Genomic DNA, 19,282 nt, shown 5'->3' on the forward strand with positions numbered 1-19,282 from the left:
GAATTCAACACCACAACATATTTATTGATCTTTGGTTTGAATAAATTGCCCTTTTCTGATCTGAGCAATTCAAAAAGAACAGATACAGTAACAGTTCACGTGTATGGTATGAACAAACGAACAGGTTAAATGGTCAAGTTACAGTGAACATTAACATTACAGTACTAAGAACATTCTATTGCCTAGTAAATTCAGCGTAATTGATATTGCTTCCCACCAGCTGAAGTGATAGTTTGCAGAGGCAAACTTACTGATGCAATTACTGCTATCCACAGTAGGCATTAACATTCATATAAATCCAGTATGGCTGGTGCTTAGCCAGCAACCCATTTCAGAGAAGACTGTAGAATCCGGCTCCTCCTAGAATATTTTGACGAATTATACAAAAAGCAAATCTTGAGTCACAGTGTTTACTACATTGGTATCAACACACGCTGAATGGGATATAATTTCTATAGCACTTGCAGAGCACAGAGCAGTTTACAAGCCTTATTACAACTACCTCTTATCCTTTCCCACCATTATTAGTAAAGTGCTGCCTGACATGCAAAAATATAAAGCAGATTAATATATTGCTTTTATTTGCAGGCATAAAATATAGCAATAAGCAATACGATTTCTTTACACATGGTGTAAAAATTTGTAGGTTATAGAAGAGGTCTCCTGGCCCCCACCTTTTGCATATACCTTCTTACTTGCTGCTGGTTTTGAAGTATAGCCTACCCTATGGGCACTGGAATATTACACAAACTGCATTGGGCAATGAACCGAGAGATGGACAAAGTATAGAAGAGACTTTTTTCCCCTTGAATGGGGGGGGGGCCTTCCTTCAGTACAATCTTAATTTTATGGAGTTCCAGTTACAAACACTGCACTTTGATTTGTAGACTGATCCACTACAAAGGTTTTTTATATAAATGAATGAATAAATAAATAGGGAAGCTCATTTCTCATCTGAATTCTCCAGCTGTGTGTGGGTTTTGAGAAAATAACAGTTAGCCAAGAAGATAGAGATGTCTGTTGGTTATAAGAAGCTGAAGACTTAAATATGACTACTTTCAAGTAACACTGAGAGACTTTCTTCCAGTTACTGTATTTAGGACTTAAAGCTGCACTTAAAATTAGTGATTATCCAGTCTATTGGTTTATATGTGTAATTTGTATTCTCTTACCTGTGAACAAAAAGTTAATTCTCATAGTACTTTTTGGTTTTATCACACAACAGCCCAGAAAGGCTTCTAAGAAAGTTTTCTGCCATTCAGATTTGTTTGCATTGGATCAAGATTAAGTGGAAACCATACAATATTAAGTTGATATCACACTATGATGAATGTTTCATCTGCACAAGCATTGCAGCTTGCCAAATGAAAGGATCATCCTTCTCTTCTCCTTGTCCACTCTTCTGGGGGTGTGAGGAAGGAGGGGGAAAACTCCATTCTGCAAACAGAAGTCCATGTTCAGGGCTTCCACTGACAAAGTTAGGTGACTCCTGCCTTAAATGTCTATCTTATCATTGCTACAATGTTCCAATTTACCACCCACTTCTAAAGAGATCACACAGCAAGGATGTCAAAGATGACATTATCTGACACACAGATGGATCAAATCTGTTTTCTAGCGGTCGAGAGGGTAGAACTCAAACCAATGGGTTCAAGTTGCAAGAAAAACGGTTTAGGTGAAACACTACGATAAACTTAACAGTGTTCAAAAGCAGAACACATTGCCTCATAAGGCAATAGATTCTTCTTCCTTAGAGCATTTTAAACAAGCTGGATGGTCAGGGATGCTTAAGTAATGGGTTTCTTGTAAGGACTAGATAGTTCTTGCTCTATGGTACTGAAAAATTTAAAGCATATTTTCTATAGGTTCTGCATTTTACAAAAAAGTAAGTTTTTTAAAAAAGATACTGATTTCTAATGATCTCAGGTGTATAATTTTATGCTACCCCCAACATTTTTAGAAAATGAAGTTAATCTGCCTTGCAAGCTTAGTCACAGGCAAAAGTATAGTAGTATCATGAAGCAATGAAAGATTAATTCTGTATTTCACTGTTGCCAACATCCACCTCTCCCCCAGCAAGTTCTTATGTTTAAACCAATTATATGACAAGGAGAAATTCGGCTGGTAAAGTTTCTGCAAAAATGGTGGTGCAGTGATGAAGAAATAGATGCACCTGTTAAAAGCCAGAAAAGTTGCCAGTTCTAATTCTACTTGAAATTGTTGTATCATAGCTTAACAAGCATTTAAAGACAACCTAAAGGCATCAACTGCATGGAAAGGGTTATTTATATAGTGTGTCACATCAGAGATTCAAGCAAATGCAAGATCTATACCTTTAAACATATATTATTTTTGAACTTGCATTTTTAAAAAAATAATAATCCAATTTTTATGTATTTTTATCAAGACGGACCTGGGTTTCAGCCACTGTTGATAACCCCAATTATTACAATGCTTTTCTCCATACTGTTTCCTTCCTTCGCAATCTTTTTTCCATGTTTCATGTTCTCCAGCTCACATATACATATCGGAAGTGCAATAGCACAAACGGGCATGAGATCGCTCAGTATGCTCCAGTCAGCATGTGGAAATCCTATGCAAGCAAGCTGTCCCATTCACTTTGATCGAGGCACTGGTGCACATTCCTTCACATACACAGAGCTACCCCCTCTCTATGAAACTTGAGTGCGAAAGCTCTGATATGCAGGCAAGTTGCATGGTGAAATCACTTGATGAGAACATTTATGTGCAGAAAAACAACATTCCCTGGGTGAAACCATATCAGCACCACTGTAACCTAGATATTTTATTTATTTAGTCATGGCTGTTTTTCAGAAGGATGGTCAATGCTGTAGAAGCCATCACAGGACACCAATATTTTTCAGGCCAAGTTTGATATAATGATTTGGATCCAAAAGTGCAGCTGTGCAAGCCAAAGGGATACCCCCCCCCCCATTTCTATTACTGCAGACTCCTGTACCATGATATCTGAGGATCTTATGCCTCAAAAGTGGCTTTTCAGGAACAAGTGGTTGCAGTGGAGGTGAGAGATAAGAAAGCTCCATTGTGTGATTGTAGATTTCCACTTGCTTGTGTTAGGATCCAAGCCATTATTTTTTAAAAAATGCTTCCTTCATAATTCTATAAAGCCCTACTACCATTTAAACTAAATAAACTGCATCATTTTTTTGGTTTTAAGTCCTCAGGCTGGATACCACACTTCAGAACAGAACAACTGTTTGGATTCAGATTTTTTTCCTTCTCCTTAAACAAATGAATGCCGTCTGTACATCACCAGCCTTTGCAATGTTCAGATGTGAGTTGTGCAAAGCTGACAAACAGCTTAAGTACACATGCACTTTTCATAAAAAGAGTCAAAGTATTCTAGTAACACGGTATTCTAGTAACACAGAGTCTACACAGAATCACTGACAAAGTGTTAGCCTGCCAGGGCACTTCATAAAAAGGTTTCAAGTCTTAGTGAGAACAAGCAAATGTGTGGGATCCTGGAGAGAAGGATGCACCCATTTTGCTCCTCTTCCAGTCCTGCGGCTGTGAGCTAAGCCATAGTTAGGGTTTACCATTACATATGAACCTGGGCTAGTGGTTTATCTCCTCCAGACAAATCATTAATGGTATGCCACAGAATTAACCTCGGCTACATCTTGTGTTAAACCACAAGCCTGGATTTGGAGGTGACACTAAGCCAAACTATGTTTTAGTTCACAGGAAAATGGAAGCACCAGGACTGGAGGAGAAAAGCAGTCAGAATCTTGTCTCCAGGAACCCGCACATTTCCACTAAGTCATTGTTTGTCAAAGCATTACCTGCAAGCCAGGTCTATGAATGAAACACGTGAGTACCTTACACAAATACCTTGCCTATCTATAAAAAGCTGGTCAGGTTTATAATTACTAGCAGAATGAGATGTACAAGAGATGTTTAAATCAGTTTTACTACCATTCACCGTTGTTCTGTACAGTTCTTTCTGTGGTTCTTAATCTTAAGCTTTGGTGTTTTCAGACCTGCAGTCCTTTAAATGCACCCTGCTAATGGGAATGAATTCCAATTTTTGATGGTAGACATTCATCTTTCTCTTCTCTCTCTCTCTTTTAAGTACAAGTGATGACACTACTGGTATGGCTCCCTTTAGGTCAGTGTGTGACTCTGTTATGGTCAATAAGCCACCAGTTGGACTCATTCTTTTAACTACTCTACACCAGTATAATCACCTTTGAGATACAGTATTTATAATCCTAACAGCATTCTCTGTCTGAATAAAGTGCATAAACGCCAGCAGTGAAGGTGACAATGTACCATTTTAGGCCTTAACTAAGTACTCTTCTCAAATGGTGTAATGTTACAAGTCCCTGACATTCCAGGCCAAGTTACAACAGGCTAGAGCTGAAGTAGAAAAACAAAAGTGTGTAGAAGCTATGGCAGAGAAATGAAACCTCCATATTATGTGATCAACCAAAAAGGGACAGGTGTCTCCATCATGCCTTAATTGTGAACCTCTTGGGGGTATGTGGGTGACAAGTTTGACGCCACAAGGCAATTCTCAGGTTTCTATGTGCTGTGTCTATGTGCACACACACAGAGAGAACCAAGGCTAGTATAATGAATTAAGTTTAAGGCCCAACAAAGGCAGTACAATGAAGAGACAGTCAGTTTAGAAGGTGAGCCTGGCATTTGGGGAATACTGCCTTTTTGGTTAGGCAGAAGTATCTAAGGCAAATTGTCTAGAAGTTCCCGTTTTCAAGTTTACACTACTAGAGGGAACTGTTAAGATTATTGTGAATTGCTGTTTCTCATGCTACAGTAAGAAATCCTTCCACCTTATCTATATGAATGCCCAGTTTAGTTCCTGAAACAAAAACAAGCAAAATGCTAGAAAAGTCAGTTTTACGACCAACTGCTGCTTCTATCTTTCCAATTGAACATTGTCAACCGACATAGAACATACAGACAAGTAAATGAAAAGCTTTAGCTGGAGTTTCTTCACCTGGGTTAGCAAAGTTTCTTAACATAGTCCCAACAGCTACTGTGACAGCTGAACACTTAGGACGGGGCATAGCAATTACTGCACGAGCGTGATACAGTGATCCATGGTGCTGTCATGAGCTAACTCTGCATATTGCACTTGTACCATATTCTAGGGTGGTAACAGTCTGGTGACAGCAGCTACTGCTATACAGTATTGTATGTGCCATAGCAAAAAGGTGGCCACAACAGAGCAATGTACGTTGACACCATCTAGAATCTGTATCCATTATAACAAGATTGTAACAGGCAGGGCAGGTGGCTCACTGAAAATTACAAAATCTGCTACAATTCTAGAGCAGAGGGTAACCAACTCGGTATCCTCAATATGTTGTTGGACTCCTAACTCCCATAGTCCCTGATCACTGGCCATGCTGCCAGGGCTGACGGGAGATGGAGTCTAATATTATCTGGAGAGCATCTCACTGGCTACTGCTGGACTACAGTGCTTTCATTGACATTGCAGCTTTGATTACTTATAATTAAAGGCATTGACAAATCTTTTCACAGCATAACCCTTATTAATTCTCCCAAGCTTGTCTGTCCTGCAGTACACATTCATAGGGAAATTTCAATATTTTCACCTTTTTTGATCTATTAACTAACTATACACACATAGTAAAATAAGTTTAGGAGACTTTGATTAGTGTCAACCTTTCTTGTGAATCCAATGAAATCTGTCTTAATTTCAGAACAGTAAAACCCAACTGGATCTAAGTGGATAAATATTAGCACCAATACGTCCAAGGAGTCATATGGCCATTTATTATTTTTTAAAAGACTATTAAGACTGAAACAATATATTTACTTTTACAATATGAAAATTCTTTAGGACTTCCTGACACATTACATTATAGGATACAGTGCCTCACATATGCTGTGGAAGCCTCAGCATATTATACCACTTTGCATAGTTCTAATACATGAATGTGCAGGAGTGAGGTACACGTAGTCTCGCAGTCTTATGACTTACTGCTCTTCCATTATAACCACTAAAAGATGCGTTTCAAGTATGTGAGTGCTCAAAGAGTGAAATGCTTTTAACGTCTGACAACTGCACACTCCTGAACATTCATACATTAAGTAACCAAGTGACACAATATTGCAATACAATACCCTTACTGTAATATGTAAACAAGTCCTTTAGCACAAATGCTTGCTGAGTCCATGCATTTTATTTACAATAAACTCTTTTGAAACAGCTTCCTTTACTGTAATATACAGTATTTCTTTGTCCTGTTGGATGACTTTGCTCTTCAGTAGAAAAGTCACCCATGTTTTTGCCAACAGGATAACTTCTCCAACCCCCTTATATGGCTCAGTTGAACGTTCCATTTTCTATGCAGTGACTATTAACCCTAGTACCTTAACACCACTAAGATCAGCCAATCAATGACTGAATAACACAGTGTTTTCAGGGCAGCACGAAGTTCACCAAAACAGAAGGTACTTCCGACATATTTCAAAGCAGTCCAAAAACAATTCAGCAGTTACCTACAACTTTAGGTAACAAAGTTACAAACTCGTTTGCGATTTCCAACATTACCCAACAATTGCCCAGAACATGGAGAAAGCATTTATGAAAAAGACTTTGTCGTGTTATTTCTTCCATTTTTTCTTCAGTCTCCTTTGGGCACATGGGCTTCCTAGCTTTGAACTTGTTAGGTCATGCCACTGTTAGGTATTGATGATAGAACAGCCCAAAAAGGCTTGTGGAAAAGAGACAAGCAGCAATCCACCAAGTGAGGAAGGACAGAAGTCCTCTGAATAAGAGTGGAGTGAAAATGTTCTTCAGGCTAGCCAGTGCCATTGTTAGCTGTATTACAGTTACCTTCACCTTTCCATCATCAGATGAAGATTCAGAGTTTACTGAATTGCTCAGTGGACTGCTCTCCACTGGTAAATCTGAAGTAGCTTCTGGATAAATGCCCCAGGAATAGTTACCTACAGGAGGAAAGTAAGACGACAGATGTTAAGGGTTATAGTCTCTCTGATCATTTTAAATTATATGTCCATAAGCAAGGATATGACTAGTGCTCAAGGTGTAAAGAGCTGAACCAGTTTCTAGAAGGTAATAAAATGGAAGCCACCTGAATCCCAAGATGCACAAAGCAGTTTTGCTCAATACAAACTTAATTTCCTTTTTTCATGCTCTCAGCAACAGATGAAACAGGAATTTGCACATCTCCCCTGAAGTCAAATGTGCAAGTTCCAAAATCACAAGTTATACTTGCTTCTTGTTTTTAGTGTGCAAAGCCTGAGCTTGGAGATATAAAATTAAGTTTAGGACAGCATGCACCGATTCAGAAATTAAGAATACATGACTTGGGAAAGGGAAAACTTCTGCACCAGCTACCCATCTAATATGAAGCCACGTTCAAGGTCCTTGTACAGTGGTGCCTCGCAAGACGAAAAGAATCCGTTCTGTGATTCTCTTCGTCTAGCGAGTTTTCCGTCTTGCGAGGCATTCATCTTGCGGGGCACCACTGTATTAATTTATAAAACCCTGAACAACTTTGGTCCAAGGTACCTCAAGAGAACTGCCTAAACCCCTATATCCCAGCTCAAGCACTGCCATCGTCTACAGGAATGTTGTTGGCTGTTCCTTGAGCTGGAAAGGCTCATTTGACAAGAACAAGAAACCAAGCCTTTAGTGTCATCAACTCATTATTGTGCAACACTCTACCAATAGAGGCGCCTTCTTTTTCAACTTTTAAATGCCTGCTGAAAACCTTTCTATTCAGGAAATTAAGAATTCCATAATAGTTAACTCAGTTCTGTTTTTAACTTTTTAGTGCAGTTTTTACTGTATGGTTTTATATACTATTATTATAAACCACTCTGGTATTTTTTATGAATAGTGACGTAAAAGTATTTTTTTATAAATAACAGAGAGAAGACTGATAAAGAAATACTGCTTCTCTGTCCTACAGTTTTACAAGTAATGACCAAAACATCTGCTCACCTTATTCCCAACTCGAGTTCCCAATGAAAATTATTTTGTATTGACAAACTTTGTGTCTCTAAGAACTGATTTATACATTCTAACAAGAACAGCACTTATTGTGGGAGGCAGTGGGAGTGTAATATGTTATGCCCAACAAGCGTATTTTGAATCTCATGGACAGAAAGCACAAATACATGTGTGCCCTTCACAAAAATATAACTATTCTACAGTTTTATGCAAAACCACTGATACATTCAGTTCTTCAGCTGTTGTTGAGCAAGAACTGCCCTAATTGCAAGCTGTCTTATATATGAACATCCTGCCAGTTATTCCTGGATTTGCAACAGAGATAAGAGCTACGTACACAGAAGCATGCAGGAATGCTTGTCAAGCAGTTGTGCCTCAACATCTTGGCTTGCCATTTCTTCCCAGAATACTTAACAAAATAATACCGTTTTAGACAACAGCATTACTTAGCAGATTCTTTTCTTTATTGGATACATCTTACCTAAAGTTTTCAGCAGCAGCGTCATGTGAAGCAGCATAACCAGAGGCGCCACATACTGAAGTGCAATTATACAAAGGTAATAAAACACTCTGGCCACCTAAGTTAACAAAAATATCGAGTAACTCAGTGCACAAGCCAATGCAGTCTGACTATCACATAGCAAGCAATTAAGCACAGTTGTTGGTATTATCAAATAGTTTAGAAGCAGTTTATTTTGTATAATTTATCTTTCACTTAACAGAAAAACCTTCTGAAAAGTTTACAAGAAAGAATGCAGTAACTAAATCACAAGCTGAAATCTAAAGCATACATAGTATCAGAATAGAGTAAAAGACTAAATCACAACACTGAACAGAACAATCTGAAAACCCATGCAATTTTAATAGTGATCCCTTTGAAATCTGTTTGCTATTTCTGTCCTAAACACTCCCTAAAAGCAAGTATATAGTTTACATTAGGAATAGATTTACCATTCATGTACTCGTCTGGTTAAAGTAGTATTACACCTTGAAAATCAAAGGGACTCCCACTACCATAACACTAAACTATTTCTCCAAGGCAAAAAAACATAGATATGCTGATTGCAACTTTCATTGTATTTTAGCCTTCAATCAAAACAGCCGTTTTCATTGATAACTACTGTTTCCCTCCTACAACGTCATTAATTGCTCTATCAACTAACCATTAGAATTGCAGTAATATCCTTTAGAACTAATGAAAAGAAAGAAGTGATTATTGCCAGAAAATATTAGATTTAAATGTCCCTAAAGTCACAGTACCATGATTCCAGATAACATTTCAGGTTGACTATAAATACAAGATGGGAGAGTACTGTACTCATGAATTTAAATATATATATAAAATATATCATGAGTTTAAATATATCATTAGTTACTTCATTTGTTTTATACACACTATTATTCTTTTAGGCAGGCTTACCATTTTCTGTAGTTCAACTGTACTTATTCTGCCAACTTCCTTTTTCATTTGATCCACACATTTCTGTGCTAAATTAAGATAGGCTTGGAGATGACTACGCATCATGGCTAACCTCAAAGCACACAGGAGAATTATAATCCACAACCTGAGAGTATCAAATGTTGCTTCTGACATTCTGTAGATTAGAGAAAAAGGAATGCAGTGATTTTCCAAAGGACATCCTACACTGTACTAAGCACATATTTTCCATTTTGTACAAGATTGCTAGAGTGCTGAAAGAAACAATTCCACTACAGAGTGAAAACATTCAAATATCAATGGAATATACAGAGATGTTGATGGTCACAAGCCTTTAGGAGAGGGAGTGTAGAAAATCTCTTATTACTACTACTTTATCGTTAGCACTCCTATCTCAGAGATTTTTAGATACTGGGTGCAATATGTACTCAAGTAAATAAATGAGTCTTGACCCATTTGTCTTTCTTTTCCCTTGTCAAAGAGAAGGACAAAAATATGTTCAGTGTATTTTTACAGGCAATGGGATGCAACAGAAGATAATTAATACTGACTTTTTTTAATTTATGCAGTTTACTGGACAGGATATTTGGTCTTTTTACTGCTTTGGGCTTTGTATTGCAGTCTTATTCTCATTCTATCTCATGCCACAGTTCTATTAAATGTCAAGCAATTACAAGAAATCTTCCAAATTGTTCTGTATGCTGTTCATGCTAAAAAATATCCTATCCAAGCCCAAAACTCATTTCATTGTTACAGAGAGCTAGACAAGCTATAAGATTGTGCCATTTATGCTCACAAGCAAGTTCTTAAGTTATTATTAAACACTTCCTCCCCACCTCCCAGTGACAGTTATGAAATTAAATATAAACATTTTTATGAAGTGGCAAAGCAAGATTTGCTTGAAGGAGCCAGGAGGACAGGCACCAAATATAGACCCTTGCCATCTGTATTTACAAAAGAATTCATAGCAGATGCGTAAGAACATTGCATATTAAAATATAACAATTTTTGTGCACGCAGTGGTTATAGCTATCTTTCAGAAGCTTCTCCCCAATGCCTAAAGATCAACAGATCCTTTGCATTACAGTTTCTCAGTGATTTACATAACCAGCTGCCTCCTTTGCAGTTATAGCCAAATAGGGAATATAGTGGTATTAATAGTTGAGATCTGTGTAGACCAAGGAGTAGGTTCTGTTGATAACATTAAAAAAGGTAAAGGTACCCCTGCCCGTACGGGCCAGTCGTGTCCGACTCTGGGGTTGTGCACCCAGCTCACTTAAGAGGCCGGGGGCCAGCGCTGTCCGGAGACACTTCCGGGTCACGTGGCCAGCATGACAAAGCTGCATCTGGCGAGCCAGCGCAGCACACGGTAAGGGACCACTTACCTTCCCGCCAGTAAGTGGTCCCTATTTATCTACTTGCACCCAGGGGTGCTTTCAAACTGCTAGGGACCGAGCAACGGGAGCGCACCCCGCCGCGGGGATTCGAACCGCCAACCTTTCAATCGGCAAGCCCTAGGCGCTGAGGCTTTTACCCACAGTGCCACCCACATCCCCTACGTTGATAACATTAACCAGTGCCTTTTCTTGATTCCAGTGGCCACCTTTCTCTATGTTACTACCATCAAAGTTAAACCATTAGAAGAGAATGAATAACAAGCTACCATAATATATGTTATATTCCTTGGTACTAAAAAATAACAAAATTCCAAGTATTAAAGCTGGGGCTTTAATTAAAGCTTGTCCTCTTTCCACTCAATAGAACTATTATGGTTTAGAAAGTAAAAAAAAGATAAAAGTAAAGGAGCCCTGGACGGTTAAGTCCAGTCGAATTTGACTATGGAATGCAGCACTTATCTCTGCTTTCAGGCCGAGACAGATGGAATTTGTCTGCAGACAGCTTTTCCAGATCATGTGCCCAGCATTACTAAATGGCTTCTGGACACCGTGACAAGTGCCAGAGCGCATGGAAATGCTGTTTACCTTCATGCTGCAGTGGCACCTATTTACCTACTTGTGCTAGTAGGCTTTTGAACTGCTAGGTTGACAGGAGCTGTAACAAAGCAATGGGAGCTCACCTCGTCACAGAGATTTGAACTGCCAACCTTACGATCAGCAAGCCCAAGAGGCTCAGTGATTTAGACCACAGCATCACCCATGTCCCTTTACAAAGTGGTACATGTACGGTAAGATTTTACAAGGTAGGTTTTCAAGAGCAACTTACAAAGGCACATTCTCTTTTCCCAATGGGGGATTCATTATATAGTCCTTAGTAATGGGTTTTACCCACAATAAGACCATCAGGAGGGGTGCCAGGAAGTTTATATGCAGCAGAGTTCTGAAAGTTAAATAGAGAAACAAAATTAATGCACCATAATAACTGCATTTTCAAACTGCTGTGTTGAAAAGTAAAGTAAAATACATACAAACTAGCTCATAACCCTTCCGATACATTTGTTTTATCTGCTAGGATGGTGGTTTTCAAAATGTCACTGAAAATGCTGGAGCTCCTGTATTTAATCCTGGGCGAGGTTGCTGGTTTGTTTTTGTTCTTGTATTTAATATGTATTTTGTATATGGGGGGTAATCTTGTGTTTTTATGTTGTGAACCACCCTGAGATCTATAGATGGAGGGCAGTATATAAATTTAATAAATCATCATCATTTCTTCAGGAAGAAGACCCATAATGGCTCTAGCTTGCTTGCCACTACCAAATTTTCAATTTAGATTATATTGTAAGATTCACTATCCAGTTGCACAGTGCATCAGTGAAGCTCAGAAAGTCTCAATAGCACTGAATATGAGTTAGCTATGTGCCCAGGAATGCCTCACACTCTCTGGCAGGCTCATTGGGGTTCCCGAACAGATATTTCAGTCTATTACATTGACAGTCAAGCAAAGTGTAGGGAATTCCAATGAATGCACAGCTTCACCCCTAATCCACACACCAAACCTGATTCCCAAATTTATTAATGAACCAAAATATAATACAGTTACTGTTATTCTAAAGTAGCACATTTGTTGATTAGACAGTAGAGAAGGAAACTTTGAAACAGATAAACAGTTTAATTAGCAAACAGCATCTCTGCAATTTGAAAGCACTAAGGCAATGCAGGTAGAAAGAGGTAGCTGGTATGAAACTAATGTTTTCCCTTGGGTTTTTCTGCTTGTGAATGGGGCCCAACAGAAGGCAGCAGATCAAGTATAATTTATGGGAATCATCTTTTTCTGTGACTTTTCTATGAGCATATCCAATGATCAAGTCGTCTGAGGATTCTTCACAGTGGCATAATGTCCCTAAACTACTTCTTCCCAGGCTGACCCGCCACTGCAACCTATCTCTGGGTTAGCCACAGGACTAAATGCCTGTTAATCCTCTTATAGGGGTTTCCAACAGTGCTTCTCCATCATTCGCAGCTTGTTCAGAATGCAGCAGCAAGGTTGCTTACAGGCACAGGCAACCATGATCTTATTATTCCTGTCCAGCATTCTTGAACATTCCTGGGGTCTCAGATATCACACACAATTCGGAGCTGCCACCGCTGTGCCTTAAGACAGCACGGGCCACTTCACCTGCACTATGCCAGGTTCCTCACTGAATAAATGTGCTCTGTTCAGATATTCAACTGTTCCGGGTATTCACCTTTAAGACTTCTGAACACAAGTCTCGTTTTCTTCCTCTCCTCACCCCTGCCTTTTCTTCTTTTAAAATGTTTAATAGATGGTTTAGCCATATTCTCATTAGGAAAATAGGAAGTTGCCTTATACAGAGTCAGATTATTGGTCCATTAGATCCGTACTTTCTACACCAATCAAAAGCAGCTCTTCAGAGTTGCAAAAAGGAATCTTTTCAAGCTCTGCATGGAGATGCATGGGACTGAATCTGAAACCTTCTGCATGCAGAACAATTGCTACAACTTTCCTTGACTTTTCCAGCCTTTCCTTGGCTTTTATTGTACACTGAAAACTGGTTATGAATTGATATTTTAGCTGAGGAAAAAGAAAAAGTGCTGCCCAAATATTACTATTTAAGCAAAGTAATACATGACGTGGCTTACTGGGTGATTTTTTCAGTTGATAAACTCAAAGCATCCAGATGCATCTGAGCCAATCTCAATCCAGGGAATGTCAAAAAAGCACCAATAAACGAACAAAGGATAGCCAAGAAGAATTTGAAGGTTAGTTTAGAAACAGGACCCCTAAGAAAAAAAGGGAAAAGGGGAAACAATGGTCAACTTTTCCAACATTTTAAGGACATGGTATATATTTTGCTCTTACATAACATGACAAAGGAAAACAAAAAAGCAAACAAAAGCCATTAAGAAATAAGAAATAAACTTATTAAGAAATAAGTTAAGAAATAAACTTATTACTGAAAATCAGAAATATTAAACCAATCTACTCTTGCAGAATGCATACAGTGATGCCTCTGGTTGCGAATGGGATCCGTTCCAGAGGCCCGTTCACAACATTAGCAGAACGCAACCGACGTCTGTGCGTCCCACGATTCACCGCTTCTGCACATGCGTGAGCAGCAGAACCTGGAAGTAACCCTTTCCGGTACTTCCGGGTCGCCACAGGACGCAACCTGAAAACACTCAACCTGAAGCAAACATAACAAGAGGTATGACTGTAATAGTAAAAAAGTGTATTCTGAGATATCAAGTCATTTATGCAAAAGCTGCTTTGGTACTTGCTGTCCAATAATGGGTTGTTCATTGTTTTTTACAGGAGAGGAATAGCAGGTGCATGTGTGCATCTCTGTGTGTCAACATCAATGTATCAGTAGTAAGGAACCTCTAGCCCATGGGTCATATTAGGTCTGCCAGATATTCCAATTTGTCCTGCCAGGCCATTTTGACCAAACCATACCTACACATAACCTCATATGAGATACAGGGAAAGATGCAACTGGGCTAAAAGTAGATTTGCATTATGTTTTGCAAGCCTCAACAATCAACCAGTTGTAAGGGCGTGCAGAGTGTTTTGCAAGCCCCACTGTAGTTAAAATAGGTCACCTGACATTCGATGATTGATGGGTGTTTGGGGTGGGGTGGCACTAGCCTGTCCACCAGATCCTGTTGCCCACTCTTGCTATATACTAATTGAAAATTTTTTCTCCATTTGCGGATACTTATATAGGCAACATGATGAATCACACCTAGAAGAGAGAGGTAACAGGAACACGTTTGGGGAAAACCCCAGGTTTACAAAAGTACCCAAAAAATCTGTGTGCACTTGGGCAGGAGAAGAACACCAAAAACATGATAGGTAAGGGCTTAGCATGGTCAGTGGGAACAGAGTGGAATGGAAGAGGGAGTGGAACGGAATATCCTATAAGAGGGCAAGGCTTGCATTCCGAATAGGAACGCTCCACAATGCAATATTTTTGTTGAAGGTTCCGCTTGTGTGTTTCATACATAAGAGAGAGCTCAGTTGGTAGAGCATGAGACTCTTAATCTCAGGGTCATGAGCAAAAGTTCCCTGCATAGCAGGGGGTTGGACTAATTGGAATTGTGGTCCCTTCCAACTCATCATTTCTAAGGTTATTTTAAGTGTATAATCTCACACACCCTTCAAATCATGACACTGATGCTATAGCGTACCACAAGATGGAGAACAATACCGTTTTGCCCACTGTCACCCTTTACTGCTAGCAACTTTTAAAGAATCTGTTACATCTGTGGATGAACAAATTGGAGATTTCACCTGATTATCAGAATTGAATTTCTGACCACGACAGTGGTCAGAATTAGTTAGATACTGCTTTGTTTAGGGATGCTTTTAATGTTTGACAGACTATTGTATTTTAGTACACTCATACCTCGGGTTGAAGTAGCTTCGGGTTGAGGGTTTTCGGGTTGCGCTCCGCGGCTACCCGGAAGTAATGGAACGCGTTACTTCCAGGTTTTGCCACTCGTGCATGCGCAGACGCTCGAAATAACGTCACACGCGTGAGAACAGGACTCTCGGTCTTTTTCTTGAGTCTTGTTGGCCTCACCATTGAGCGAATAATAATAATAATAATAATAATAATAATAATAATAATAATAATAATAATAATTTATTATTTATACCCTGCCCATCTGGCTGGGTTTCCCCAGCCACTCTGGGCGGCTTCCAACAAAATACAGTGGTACCTCTGGATGCGAACGGGATTTGTTCCGGAGCCCTGTTCGCATCCTGAAGCCAGGCCACCAAGACTCAAGAAAAAGACAGAGTTCCAATACAATAAGAAATTGCAGCTAGTTATGCAACTAAACTTAATAATTAAAAAAGGACAGGAGCCCTGTTCTCACTTGCATTTCATCACCATTCCTCTAAAAGTGTGGAGTTGCAAATTATGAACTCCCATTTCGAAAACATTTGATTCATAGGCTTTTGCAGTTTCTACAAATTCAAAAGGAGTAACTGAAAAATAGAAAGCGTGGTCTGGTACATCAGGAATGTGGTATTCAGGAATATGAGGTCCTACTTTTCTTTTCCTTCTCCTACAATGAGGCTGCATTTTAATATTTTAATGTTCCATTATTTTAATGTTGTATTTTATTTTTGTTTTTAAGTTGTAATCATTCATCTTGTTTTTATTATTGCTTGTAAGCCGCTCTGAGCCCGGCCTTGGCTGGGGAGGGCGGGGTATAAATAAAAAATTATTATTATATTATTATTATTTACTGCAACAGGACCTGTATCATGAAAGTCGACTGGAACCTTTATTTTCAAGAGCAGCTCTCATGTGCCACATCAGAAGCTGTACCCAACAGTTTCAGAAGCAGTTTGAGGTATACAAAGAATTACTGTCATGAACAGAATGTGAAAGGCTTTGCTGGGTTTGAAACCCTTGTCCCGTGTGCTCCTGTGAATTAAAGAACCTTAATACAAACAAAATTCAACTAAAATGAGAGCATGGATAACATTGCAGTGGGTTGTATTCAATTAGCCTTTACTCAGAGTAGAGCCATTGAAATGAATGTCTTAAATTAATCATAGCCATTAATTTCAGGGGGTCCTTTCTAAGTAAAAGTTAGTTGAATAGAACCCAGTAGTAACAATACGCATCTCTACATAGTTGTTTGTTATACTTACTGGGATTCCAAGCCTTGCTTTTCAAAAAACTGCACAGCACTTTCTGAAAAATTTGAGAAGCCTGCATGTGGAAAATTTTGCACAAGGTGAAACGCAGAATCTCAAAACACTAGCAACACAAAACATTTTAGAGGTAATTTTCAAATGTTAGCCAGGTTTTTCTGCATTCGCCAGTCAGAATGCTCTAATTCAATTATGATAAGGCAAGGCCTTGGAAAATATCTCTCAGCTATTTGTATGTTCTCTTAAGGGTGAACAGACTGTGTCTTCTTTTTAAGAGTGCAATCTATATCCACCTGAAGTCAACAGTGTTGATCTTAATGGGCCTAAATTACAACCTAAGAGCATAACCAATTTCTAGAAGAGGTACTTCAGGCAACTGCAGTAATGGGGAAAGAGCTGAAGAAATGAAAACAAGCTAAGGTTAGAAGTAGGCAAAAGAGTAGTAAATATTTTGAGAAAGAATCTGTTTGTAAAACACACACTGGGCTGAACTTTGGCTCCACACATATGGTGTGCTGTGATGTGGCGGTGCAGAGCAGAAAAAAGTTAGTGCTGGAAATTTTGCAGAACCACTTTCTATGAGAGATCTTGTACACAGAAGGTAGTGGTAATGGTAAAGGTCCAGTCGTGGATGACTCTGGGATTGCGGCACTCATCTTGCTCTATAGGCTGAGGGAGCAGGTGTTTGTCCGCAGACAGCTTCAGGGTCATGTGGCCAGCATGACTAAGCAGCTTCTGGCGAACCAGAGCAGCACAAGTATTTCCACCTGATTTTACATCATCCCCGCCCCTCCTCCTGTTCCACATCCTACCCTGTTGGGCAGGGCCCAGGGGGTGGGGGGGGGAGGGCTTGGGGATTGCCAGATGAAAAAGTCACCTTCCACTGATCTCCTTGACAAAGACCTTTCAATTCCAGCATGTATTTAAAAGAAGTTGTATTATGCCCACTTTATAATTTATTATTGTTTTAAACACCAAATTATTTGATCAGTGATTTGTTTTATGGACTGCTCTGTAAATCGTTTTGTGACCTGTGGTGAATAGGAGTCTATAAATTTTGGAAATAGATAAATATTGTATAAACATTTCTCTGGATCCAACTAAATGATATTAATGTTGCCCAAACATAACGTTTTATGGTCTTACCTGATTCGAGTCCAAATTCTAGATAATTTTCTGTTACTATTAGAATGGTCATGGCTTTGACAAAGAAAAAGAAGCCAAAGGTTACGCAGACGGATCGCTCACCTCCCTCTTCTACTTTGAAGTAGTGTGCAGTTAATGAAAACAATATTTTGCTACATAAGAATAGTTAAGGAAAAGAACAGTTTTGTACAATCCGTAGATTAGCCAAAAATTAGCTTACGATGAAAATTATATGGAAAAAGCATAGCTGAATGGATTTGTTTAAACACAGTGATGCCAACACATACTAAACTTACTACAAAAACATCAGACAACTAGTTCCATATGCCCAAAGGGAATTTGGCTTATGTTTCATCATCAGCACGTAGCTCCAATATGCCACATGGTTCCCTCCTCTTCAAACAGAGACAAGTTCAACCAAAAGAAGTTAATGATATGGAATGGGGGAGGGTTGCTGATCAAAGTAAAAATAAATAAAATCCTACCATGTACATAGTGCATCTAGCTGCTCAAATCCTGGTTTGTATCTAATTGTATATTTCTCTCTGCTGATGGAAGGCTGCTTAATTCAGCAGAGGTTTCCACTGTTGGAAGGGTTTGTGAGGGGAGGGGCATCCCCTGCATGACTCCCGGTTTTCCTAAGGGTCTCCAAACTCCCTGGAGTAGATTGGGTGGTGCAGAGGGTATAAACTAAAACCAACTCCCCCCCCCCTTTACCACTAATGGAAGCCACGTTCGAAACAACGAGCCTCCCATCACCAGAGAGACACAATTAGATACAACTTCCAGTTTACCTATTAAAGAGATGTATTTAAAGACAGCTAAGACCAAGGATTTATTCAGAAATGAAGTATAAAAGGAGTTGATCTTAACAAAGTTTGATTTCTCTCAAGTTACATCCAAAACCAACAATTTTGTAGAAACCAAACAAGCTTTTTGTACAGTTGAATATTAATTTCACTTATTTTAAAGGAAGCTGGAATTAAATTGAGATATTAGGATATTAAAACTTACAGCCTTTCTGATCAGAAACTCCAGAATTTAACAAATTTTATGCAGAAGTTGAACACAAAAACATGACTTGATAACATGATCACACAATCATTTTTCCTCTATTAATCACACTATCATCAGTTTCCAAAAGACTTTAAAATAGTTTAAATAACATAATGAGTTTTCATTAAAAAAAGAAAATCAAGAACACAATACAGTACTGACTGTTAGTCAACTAATGCAGACATATCGCTATTGAAGCAACACTTTTAAGAGCACAAACAAGCAATTATTAACTGTATCAATCCATACTGATTCTTAATATAATGTACATCAGAATTTGAATGTACATGCACTCTATGGCCTGGGGAGTCATTAGTCAACAATGCCCAATGCACATTTCAGTATGCATACTTAAGAATGTCACCTCCTACTGGGCATTTATTTGATTCATAGCATAGAGGTAAATATTATTTTAGCCATGAACTACACTGATTAAACTGCTATCCACGTACAAGGAACACTGCGAATATTTTGTTTCATTTGACTTTATCAGCTCAAGAGACACCAACATCTTGCACTGAACTCTGCCTCCTCTA

The 19,282-nt window shown here is 38.9% G+C and overlaps 1 protein-coding gene across 1 annotated transcript in view; it reads right to left on the reverse strand.

Annotated features, from left to right (window-relative positions):
• Positions 1 to 3: 3 nt before the first annotated feature.
• Positions 4 to 19,282, reverse strand: part of TMEM161B (transmembrane protein 161B) — a 31,227-nt gene continuing 11,948 nt past the window's right edge. Inside the window, exons 6-12 of the mRNA XM_082191967.1 lie at positions 17,691 to 17,842; positions 16,542 to 16,602; positions 13,514 to 13,654; positions 11,679 to 11,792; positions 9,438 to 9,612; positions 8,499 to 8,595; positions 4 to 6,987 (exon numbers count right to left, since the gene is read on the reverse strand). Of these exons, the coding sequence (XP_082048093.1) occupies positions 6,710 to 6,987; positions 8,499 to 8,595; positions 9,438 to 9,612; positions 11,679 to 11,792; positions 13,514 to 13,654; positions 16,542 to 16,602; positions 17,691 to 17,842 (1,018 nt within the window). The 3' untranslated portion in view covers positions 4 to 6,709. The remainder of the gene's footprint in view (positions 6,988 to 8,498; positions 8,596 to 9,437; positions 9,613 to 11,678; positions 11,793 to 13,513; positions 13,655 to 16,541; positions 16,603 to 17,690; positions 17,843 to 19,282) is intronic.

This window comes from Podarcis vaucheri, assembly GCF_965113315.1.
Source record: "Podarcis vaucheri genome assembly, chromosome: 11".
NCBI lineage: Eukaryota > Metazoa > Chordata > Lepidosauria > Squamata > Lacertidae > Podarcis > Podarcis vaucheri.